The 11,358-nt window shown below is 29.4% G+C and overlaps 1 protein-coding gene across 1 annotated transcript in view; it reads left to right on the top strand.

Moving 5' to 3' along the window:
- LOC106678868 (putative lipid scramblase CLPTM1) overlaps positions 1-11,093 on the top strand; it is a 25,461-nt gene extending 14,368 nt beyond the window's left edge. The window contains exons 7-12 of the mRNA XM_014417674.3: positions 211-313; positions 1,706-1,835; positions 3,669-3,844; positions 4,573-4,819; positions 8,019-8,186; positions 10,321-11,093. Coding sequence (XP_014273160.1) covers positions 211-313; positions 1,706-1,835; positions 3,669-3,844; positions 4,573-4,819; positions 8,019-8,186; positions 10,321-10,478 — 982 coding nt within the window. The 3' untranslated portion in view covers positions 10,479-11,093. The remainder of the gene's footprint in view (positions 1-210; positions 314-1,705; positions 1,836-3,668; positions 3,845-4,572; positions 4,820-8,018; positions 8,187-10,320) is intronic.
- Positions 11,094-11,358: the final 265 nt, after the last annotated feature.

Genomic DNA, 11,358 nt, shown 5'->3' on the forward strand with positions numbered 1-11,358 from the left:
AAAAAGAGCATATTACAATGATCCATAAAATAAAACATATTAAAACCATTTATACATCAAAATATACTATCTACTCAAAAAGAGCATATTACAATATATTGGAGGAATTTTGGTAATTTTAGTCTTACCTTATTAAACAGTCCGTTTTCAACTATTTTTGAAGATATGGAAGGTATTGAGTTTTTATGAGATTATTTTGATTTCTTACAGGTATTTAGAATTGAAAATTACCTATCAACCATTATCTCTCTTCAAATGGCAGATGTATCTTGCGCACTCCATGAGAAGTAGATTTACAGCAAATATATTCCAGGTAATTTATGTATATATATTTTTTTAAATATTGTTTCTCATTTAATTAATGTTTCTCAACCTGTTCGTATTTGAGTAACATTAATTAAAATCATTCATAATGAGGTGTAGATAGGTGACCGTAGATTAATGATTAGAGAAGTTTGTCGGGGGGTGCGGTCAGCAAAGAACAACATAAATAAACAAAGGGGGTTATGGCGTAGAAGGTAGACCTGCAACTTAGTTTTTGTCCTTCTACACCATAACCCCCGATGAAGACCTGAAACTCAGGTCGAAACGTCGGCATAAAATAAATAAATATGGTTTTGTTTATTTATGTTGTTCTTTGCTGACCGCACCCCCCGACAAACTTCTCCAATCATAAAATCATTCATTATATTTTATATTTTTAAAGATTTTTGTGCTTAAAGCAGCACATCATTTTAAAAATTAATTGCTGAATTAAGAATAATATAAATGTCAGAAGACTATTTATTAACTAATTATAAGAGATAGTTGACCGTAGATGACTTATACGAGGAGAAGATGTTTGGGGAGTGCGGTAAAAATATAACAACAAATAAGTTGAAATAACTTACTTAATCGTCCCAGGTTGAGTAATACTAATGTTATGGTTACTATATTAATAATACTAATATGGTAAAATACTAATATTATGGTTACATATTTCATTTGTTACATATATTTTCTTTCTCTCAATTTTATATTTTCTTTCCATAATTTTGATTTTTAAATTATTAATAAACTAAAAATTTTATATTATTTCCTTAATTATGTTATTTTACCTACTTATTCAATTACCTATATATACATTTTATTTTCCTCTTCTTTCATCACTTTAATTTTATTAATTGCATTATGTACAATTATTTACTTTATGTTTTACTGCGTGCTCCTATTGTAATGATAAAGATGAATCTTTAGATACACTCTTTATTAGTCAAAATAACAATGTTTACACTTGAACATAAAACAATACATTCATAATTATCATCAACAGAAATAGTCATATTTTTTTTTTTTTAGACAACAAAAAAAACACCTAGTTCTTCATTATTAATTGTTAGTAATTGATCATATGGCGAGAGCTTTCAAATGGGTTTGTCACTAAAACAAATGTAAAATAATGAAACATTAAATGAATTATAAATAAAAATAGATTTAAAAGAATATACTAGAGAAATAAAAATGTTGATAATAATTTTGACAGTGGCAAACCCATTTCAAACAGTCTCTTTGCTAACGTCTACTATTGCCGCTGATGACATTTTCTAAACTTTTGACTTTTAGTTTTACTAACTATAGTAGGGATATTATCTAGTAGTTATATAATTATTATTGTATGTTATCCTTGTATTGCTAGATTTAAACAAAATTATAATATTTAACATAGGACGAGACCGAAGATGAGGATCAAGATTCCTTGAAAGAAGCGCTCCTAGAAACCTCGCCGTACCTACTCACAGCTACTGTAATCATATCCATCCTTCATTCTGTTTTTGAGCTCTTGGCTTTCAAAAATGGTAAGGTCCTTTTGATATTGTTCATTAATTTTTTAATTTAGTGTTAATTAAATTTAGTTATGCCGATGACATATTAATTGGATGTTGTCTCTCTACCTAGTATCAAAGGGTCTGCAGAGGCTTGCGAAGCAGGCAGGCTAGTATTTGAAATAAATGAAGAAAAACAAAAAAGATACTCCGGTCAAAATGTTCAAAATAGAAAGAATTATTTGATGTTAACCAATGTTTTTCCCCACTTTGCTGGGCTTCGTCACGGCTAAATGCAATCAAAATACAAACATTGTAAGAAGTGACATAAAAATTAGAATAAATATACAAAGAAAGAAAGAAATTATATAAAAAATAAGATTATTTATTTAAAAAAATAGACAGCTTAAGTTTAGGAAATATTAAAATAGATGAAGAGGAAAATAATAATTTTGCCACATTTACTTTGGCTATCTGTCATACAATTTTTGGATTCCATTTTTATAGTATGATTTGTCTTCAGCCTCAAAATAGGCTTCAGTTTTGGTGATTACCTCTTCATCGGTGCTAAATTTCTTTTCAGCAAGCATTCTCTTGAGGTTTGAGAACAGGAAAAAGTCGCTGGAAGCCAGATCTGGAGAATACGGTGGTTGCGGAAGAAATTCAAAACCCTATTCATGAAATTTTGCCATCGTTTTCTTTTATTTGTGACACGGTGCATTGTCTTGATGAAAAAGCAGTTTCTTCTTCAAATGGTGTTGGTTTTTCCGCGTTTTTGTCCTTAAAACTCTCCAATATTACTATGTAATCGTTACTGGTTTTTGGTCGATGGTTTTTCCATATTATACCATGCGCATCCCAAAATCTAATGCCATAATCTTGCCACCCCACTGTTGCATCTTTCCATGCTTTGAAGTTGGTTCATCATGTGTAGTTCACTCGGCTAACTGTCGTTTGGACTCTGGTGTAGCCACGTTTTATCCAATGTCATATCAAAGCAAAAATTCGGGTTTATTACGATAGAACAGCTCCAAATACTGCTCAGAATCATCAATTTGTTGTTGTTTTTGCTCAATCGTGAGCTTGCACAGAGCTTTTGCATACCCAAATATTCATTCACGATATGTCCAACACGTTCCTTTGATTATTATTTTGTGGACTTTTTTGATGTTTTCGTCAGTAACAGCCTCTTTGAGGCGTCCACTGTGTGCATCGTCCTCAGTGCTCATTTCGCCTTGTTTAAACTTAGCAAATCACTTCTCAATGGTTTATTTCCCTGGTGCAGAGTAATAATGTTTATCAACCCAAGCCTTGGCATCAACATCAAAAAGCAATGCTTTATTAACATAAAAATTCCTTTTTATCCATTTTTTTTTTTTTCAAACTAACAAAAGTTGCTTCACTCAAAATACTATCTCATAAAATATCTCACAAACTACTAGTCCGACAGCTTTCAAATTTATACACTATCTTTTGAAGGTTAGGGCTAACTAAAAATCACATGGATTTAATACGTATATGTCAACCTATAAACTTTTCAGCTCAACTCTTAGTTAACATCATTAGTACTTTTTTATTTATTTATTTATTTTTTATTTATTTTTTTTTTTTTGCCATGCAAAGTGGGGTGAAACATTGGCTCATAATGAATAGTTTTTTTTACTTTGTTCTTTTGACTCCACCCGAACCATCTTCCTTTTATATGAGATACCTGCGTATAGTTTCATAAGAAACTCATTTTGTTGTGCTAGATTAGTATTCTAAGTCTATTTATATCCAATTAATTAAATTATAACTGACTATATTATCTTTGTTTCTAATACTTTAATCTGTGAAATATATATATATATTTTTTTTTATTTTCAGATATTCAATTCTGGAACAACCGCAAATCACTGGAAGGACTCTCTGTACGATCTGTATTCTTTAACGTCTTCCAATCACTCATTGTTCTACTGTATGTCTTAGATAACGATACTAATACTCTCATCAAGATATCATGCTTTGTCGGGCTTGCAATTGAAGTTTGGAAAATAAACAAGGTGAAAATTCTTGTATATCATAGTTTTATATTTATCTGTTTTTTCCTTTTTGGACAAGACTAAGTAGCCTTCTTACTCCAATTCTTAATTTTTATTAATTTTTCATGAATAAAATAGTCCTTTCAACATTTTGGATGACCTGTCCATCTTCAGGTACTGAAATTAGTTCCAAAGTTTCGAAAAATGGCCACATTTTATCTTTTTTACTATTAATTTTTTTTCTCATTATTTGTAGGGATATCAAAATATTTTGACTATACATGTGCTTCGAATCGAATCTTTAGAATCCTTTTAAAAACATATCATTTTTTTATGTGTGGTTCGGGTTACGAAACTGTCTGGATTTGTGATAGTGTTGGATATCAGATACATATTATCTTCTACTAAACTTGTGTATTGTATGTTTAATTTGATTAATTTATTTTATATTAACATTCTAGTTAGGCATGTTCATTTTGTTTCCTTATTAGGTTTATATATAATTATAATTGGTAAAGATTTACAATTTAGTGTTTCTGGGAAATAAGTGTGTAAATTTGGTCGATACAAAAAAAAAAAAATTTTAAATAATTTTAACTTATTTTAAAATTATGATAATATTTACTTAACAGTTCATTTATCTCTTAATTTAGTTTAATTTTCTATTCTCTTGTCATTTTACTGGAGCAAGGTTGGAGTTGATTTTTGTATTAAAGTGTATTTATATATTTGGTTTTAATTTATTACAGGTCGTGGATATAAGCCTCAACCGTGAAAACAAGTTGTTTGGAATACTACCCCGACTGAAGTTCACCGACAAGGGATCATACGTTGAGTCAAGTACAAGGCAGTATGATCAGCTGGCTTTCAAGTATCTCTCGTGGGTCCTCTTCCCGATGTTGGCTGGTTATTCAGTATATTCCCTCATATATCTTCATCACAAAGGATGGTACTCTTGGGTCTTGAATATGATCTATGGCTTCTTACTCATGTTTGGTAATTTAGTTTATATATATATTTTATGAAATAGTTTACTGTATTAACCTATTAGTAAATTAAATGATCAGTGTGGCAGTGAAAACTAAACATAAAATATAAGAAGATGGTCAGGGTTGCAGTAAAAAAAAAATAACAAATAGTTATAAACAATTTGTTCTTTTTTTTTTTTTACCACAATCCTGACCATCTTATATTTAAATTTTTATGGTCAACTGTATATACATATAAACATACAATAGTACAAAACTATCGAAATTTGACCACCTTCCTAAACTTTCTTCGTTGCTACAAAGGCAAGAAACAATGAGCATGGAGAATCATGCAGTGAAGAAGTTAAATGAAATTATTTAAAAAGTATTAATTTTTTTTTTTTAATTTCTTCCATTTGACATTCTCATTTAAACAATATTAATTTTTACAAATGTAAGATTAAAAAACATTTTGACTTTTTGGAACTGTTCCATTAGTCACATAGTTTATGCGAAAATTTTAGAACTTAAACAATTTTTAATTATGAGAGATAGTTGACTGTGGATGATAAATGAGGAGAAGATGGTTGGGGGTGCGGTCAATGAAACACAAATAAATATGATTAACTTATTTTAATGTCCCGACGTTTCGGCTAGAGTTTCTAGCCTTCTTCAGGGCTAAAAACAAAACAAGATAACAACCACAGTAAGTATAGCAATATATTTTTTTTATTTTTCTATACTTGCTGTCGTTGTTATCTTGTTTTGTTTTTAGCCCTGAAGAAGGCTAGAAACTCTAGCCGAAACGTCGGGACATTAAAATAAGTTAATCATACTTATTTGTGTTTCATTGACCGCACCCCCAACCATCTTCTCCTCATTTAAACAATTTTTATCAAATCACAATTTTTTTTCTTGATATAATATAATGATACAAACATCGTAGTAGCGCTTACAAAATAATTAATAAAATTTAAATTTGGTTTGTTTTGTGTCGTTACTTTCCATTTAACAGGCTCTTAACCATGTCAAATGTTATATCATTTAACATCATAGAAGAAACAAAATTTAACACTTGTTACACTAAAGATCTTTTTTTTTTTTTTTTAATTTTATTTTTATACCAGATCGGCTTGGTGGGCCTTACATGGTTGATATAACTTATATTATATATATTTTTTAACAGTTGATTATGAGGGGGTATAGTCATAAAAATGACACCCCTAACTATATAAAATGTTCTTATTAAAAGAAAAAAAAAATATTAATAAAATAAATAGATAAGAATAATGCTTCTTAATAAAAGAGGAAAGTAAAAAAAATGATATTGGTACACTTCAATAAAACAAACAATTGTCTTCTAACAGTAAAAAGAAACAAGTTAATTTGAAAAAAGGAAGAGAGAAGAAAAGAGGGAAAAAAATAATAATTATGAATAAATAAAATGAATAATAATAATAAGTAAATAGAGGCAGTATCACTATGAATTAATTTTATATTTATTAAAAATTTATAAAAGAATGTCCTGCAGCAGTCTGGGCTTCAGTCTTAGTGTTGAGGTTGGGTTTCCCAGGTTGTAGGTCACTGCTCCTTTAACTGTCTGCAACTGGCAGTGGACCTTCATGAACCATTTTTTGATATAATCATCTATTGACTCCATTTGTAATTCGCGATGCAATACTAAAGATCATAAAAAACCTTATATTAGCAATACAGAGCATACACAGTTTTTGTACTAACTGCTAATGATCTTTTTTACATACTTTTAAATAATCTATTAATGAGCGATAAACCTGTTTTCATTATCCTCTTTAAATAATAGATACTGAAATAGCAGGGGGTTATTCCTGTTTCAAATTAAATATAAATGTGTTGTAACTTTTAATAGGATATGCTTACCTAACAGCTTATAAGAGATGGCTTAGCTGGTAGTCTGTCATTTTCCAATTATTATTTCATTTTAAATTTTAAACTACTGGAAATATAGATTATTTCTTCTGGTTAAGTCCAATTTTCCCTATAATAGTTTAATTAATAAAGTCAGGACTTTAAAGTAATCCTTCTTGTAATCTATGGATTAGAATTATTTGTAAAAAAATCGTTCCTTGGAAGATTAGTAGTTGCCTATATGTAATTAGTTGTGGGAATACCGGATAGCGGTGAAAAAAAAAGGGCACAAATAGAAAACAAAAAAACAATTTATTAGTTACTTACAATTTATTCGTCCCGCTTTGCAGTGTTTAATCAGGGCTAAATCAGAACAAGATACAAACATTAGGGGTATTCATGATGTTGTGTTAAATGTTATATGTTTTACCATGTTAAATGTTATAACTATAGGATTGTGAGGAGCCCTATTTGAAGTCATGTTAAACGTTAAATGCATAAGAGCCCCTAGCAGATTTTCTCAGCAACTTGTTGTATAAGCCTTTATGTTTATAACCTTCCTTCTAGACCCTCATGTTATTGTTTACTTCAGTTTTGATTTAAGTAATTAATTAAAACATGCCTAGAGTGAGTGAAAAGTGGAATTTGTGTGAAAGTTTAGCTTATGAGTGTCTTATTGATCTTCAAACTTGTGAAGAAGAGAATGAAGATGAGTTAATTGACAACTGTATTGAAAGTCACAACAACTAATATGGCGGCGATCTCAACTGGTCTATTGTGTGACGTCATTCTCGATTTAACTGACCAAGTAACAGACTCTCAGCCATGTTAAATGTTATTTCGTTTTACCACGGCAAAAGAAGGCAATTTTTTTCGATTTAACACGAGTTTTTCCATTTAACACGCTTTAACATAGATCATGAATACCCCTACTGTATGGTATGATAAGGCTATAAGAATATTCATAGAAAGTTAAATTAAAAAAAAAAAAAAAGGAACAAAGTAAACTTAAAAAATGAACAAAGTAAACTTAAAAAATGAAAATTATTAAAATAATATATCATTTTTAATTCTATCATCATTACTTTACTTTTTATTAATTATTATTATATTCATATACATTTTTATACAACTTTCTCATAATTTTTTTATACTTTATAATGTCTGTATGTTGTTCTTATTTAGCACTGATAAAGCCCTGCAAAACTTTACTTATAAATAGTTTTATTTGCTGTTTGTTTTACATTTTTTGACCATCATCTGAACCATCTTCAAACAAAAATCTTTTAAATTTTTTTTATTTGATTCATATATCATTGTAACCTCTTCCCATTTTGCAGGTTTTATAATGATGACGCCACAGCTTTTCATCAACTACAAGTTGAAATCAGTTGCGCACATGCCTTGGCGAATGATGTCATACAAATGCTTAAATACGTTTATCGATGACATTTTTGCTTTTGTAATTAAGATGCCCACAATGTACAGATTAGGATGCTTTAGAGATGGTAAAGTATAAATTTTTTTTAAATATGGTATTTTCTCATAAATGTTTGTTTACTCATATTATTGTTCATCTACAGAAACATAGACAAATGTTTTTGTATGTAGAGCAAGAAAAAATAGATATGAGTGATTTTATCAAGCCTGGTGTAGGCCGCTAAAAAGTGAACTTAAATTCATTTCAAGTAACGTTGGTTAAAAAATAACTTCAAACTATAAAATAAGTTCATATTTGTTTATACCATCCCAATAAAACTGTTCTATTTCAAAAAAATCAAAAAGTAATATCTTTTAGCCAAAAAATTCCAGTTACTGATTCATCATAATTTCTTTCTGAAAATCTTTCGTAGCTCCTAGGGAACTATTCTGACCAATTTCTTATTTGTATCGTAATAATGAGACATCAAAATTTACCAAACAGCACAAATCAGATTCTATTTGGTCACTTTGAATTGGAGATTGAAACAATTTATTTATTTTAGTTTAATGGGTCTTTATTGCCTTTAAATATATCAAGTGTATCCCTTTATGGTCATCACAAATGTTCAAAAGAAATACACTCCATCTAGTAAACGAGAACATTTTGATTTTTTTGGGGGCCCTCCCCCCAAACCCTAAACCTTTTGGATGGCCTGTCTATCTTCAGGTACTAAAATTAGTTCCAAAGTTTCGAAAAATGGCCACATTTTATCTTTTTTACTATTTTTTTTTTCTAATCATTTGTATGGATATAAAAATATCTCGACTATTCATATACTTCAAATCGAATCTTAAGAAACCTTTTAAAAAATAGAGAGGACCCTATTTGAAATAAAGTCATTTATAACAATGAACTAAATCTCTATTCTTGCTATATTTGTAAAACAATTGATTATATTTGTTTTTTTATAAGGGTTTACAAGATAGTTGTTGGAATTTAAATTAATTTTTACTATTGATAAGTTTATAAGGAATAATGGAAGGGACTATAGGTTACTTGGTTTTATGTTCTATTCTGTTACGATGGAAGACGAGTTTCTCTCTTGCTCTTTATTTCTCTCATCTTGCCAATGTCCCTCTTGCCTGAGTGTGGTGAAGATCTACTCACTCATGTCGTATTGTAGAAGGTTGTGCTGCTTTCTGAAAAAATGCGCTTGCTCTTTTACCTGTACAGGCCATTATGGCTACAAACTCTCAATACTTCCATATGTTTTCACTGGAGGGTATCATTTCCAAGTCCCATTAGAAAACCTTCTAATCCCACATCACCATCATTAAAGAATTGTGTCAAAACTGGAATTAAAATAAATACCACCAAATCACATTTACTCTTTGTCATAAATCCATGACTTCCTGTCCCACAGAATCCTTACCCCATTATTCCTGTCAAACAGATCCATTACCTAGGAATACATCTGGGCAAAAGACGTAACTTGTAGGACTGAAAAGACAGGAAACTGCTCGTTGATTCCGACTACTACAACATTTACTAGACTCCACTAAACCATCGAAATCCTCATGTATTCAAAATCCTTAATGCTTCTTACTTTGTCACAAATCAAATCATCCATCCATACCTCAATATTCCATATGTTGCTGATTTGGCCAGAACCAGATACCAATCCTTCCATAATAAATTTCCTAACACACTTGTTGCTAATCTGGCTTCTCCTTTATTACTTGATAATCCTCCTAGGTGTGTGAATAGAAGATGGCCTCGAGATATCTAAAAATGTTATTGGAGTTCTATCAATGGCTAGATTCTCTACATGTCTGCATCATGCCATTGTATAACTAACATCAAATTTACTGGTTATATATATTTTAATACTAGTAAATATCAATAAATAAATATTTACATGTAATTTCAAATTTTATTATCTATCCACCAATGGAGACATGATCAGGTCAAAATAATAAAATCCTCCAGAGACAGTATACCACTCTAATAAAATCATAAGTATATCACTCTGAAAAAATAATAATTTTTATAGGACAATTGAAAGGATGCAACTAAAAAGCCATTTTGAATTGAAAAATTGACTGATGAGTTATTTGCTGGTATTTTAGCAACCTAAGGCTTTTTGGTTGGACCAAAAATCTTCTTATCTTTCAACCATCAAATAATTAAACCATAATTATTCATTTTTATTTTTTCAGATATCGTGTTTTTTATATTCTTGTACCAGAGATGGATTTATAAGACAGATCCAAAGCGAATCAATGAATTTGGTTTCTCTGGAGAAATGGAAAACCAGGTTGCTGACAAACCTGAAGAATCACCTATTAAAAGTATAGAAGCGAAAAAAGAAGATTAAGTTGATTATTGATGTCTATAAATGACAGAATTACTAAATTTTTAGAAATAATAAATGTTTAATTTTTTTTAAATTTAATTTTTGCCGTCCAGTCAGTAGCTTCTTATCAGTTAGTTTCTGTTATCATTTTTAAATAATATGTAGTATTGTTAAAATTCTGAACAATTTTTATTTATTTGTTATATCAGGCGTTGACTGGACTGAGGTATATGAAATGAAACAAATCGAAAAATGGTTGTAAAAAATCGAACCAAAGATTTTTCAATTATAATTTATTTATAGATAAAAAAAATTCACTTGTATATTAATATACATTATTATATTGTATATAAAATGCAATATTTCAACCATATTGGATTATGTTACGTTAGAAACTTTTTACCCAGTCTTTCCAGAACCAGAAATCGATGTTGTACATTCCTTTCTTTTAAGTATTGATTGCAATATGTTCTTGTTTTTTATTTATTGTATTTCGAGTACCTTAAAGTGTTGTATCCTTATGTATTTTATTCATATATTGTAAATGTGAAGCAATGTAAATGTTGTAAATCTCAATGAAAATGAGATTAAAAAAAATAAAAGAAAGAAACCACCAGGATAGAAGTCTTTATTTAATTATTAGTTCTGTACATTATTTGGTTTGATGTTTAAGTTTATAACGTATCATTCCTGCACCATAGTTACTCTGCATTGGTTCCATTTCCATTTATTTAACACTATAAATCAGTTATAATGGATCTCAGGTGACCGTCAAGTTTACTATATTATAAGCAGTGTTTACTGTATTCATATATTGCTCAAATTGAACAATTGGTTTTATCTGAACATCATACCCAATGCATTGCTATGTGTTAATGTGTACAGTGAAGTTATCAATATA

Source organism: Halyomorpha halys, unplaced genomic scaffold (genome assembly GCF_000696795.3).
Source record: "Halyomorpha halys isolate HHAL.00 unplaced genomic scaffold, Hhal_1.1 Scaffold11.1, whole genome shotgun sequence".
In the NCBI taxonomy this organism is placed as follows: domain Eukaryota; kingdom Metazoa; phylum Arthropoda; class Insecta; order Hemiptera; family Pentatomidae; genus Halyomorpha; species Halyomorpha halys.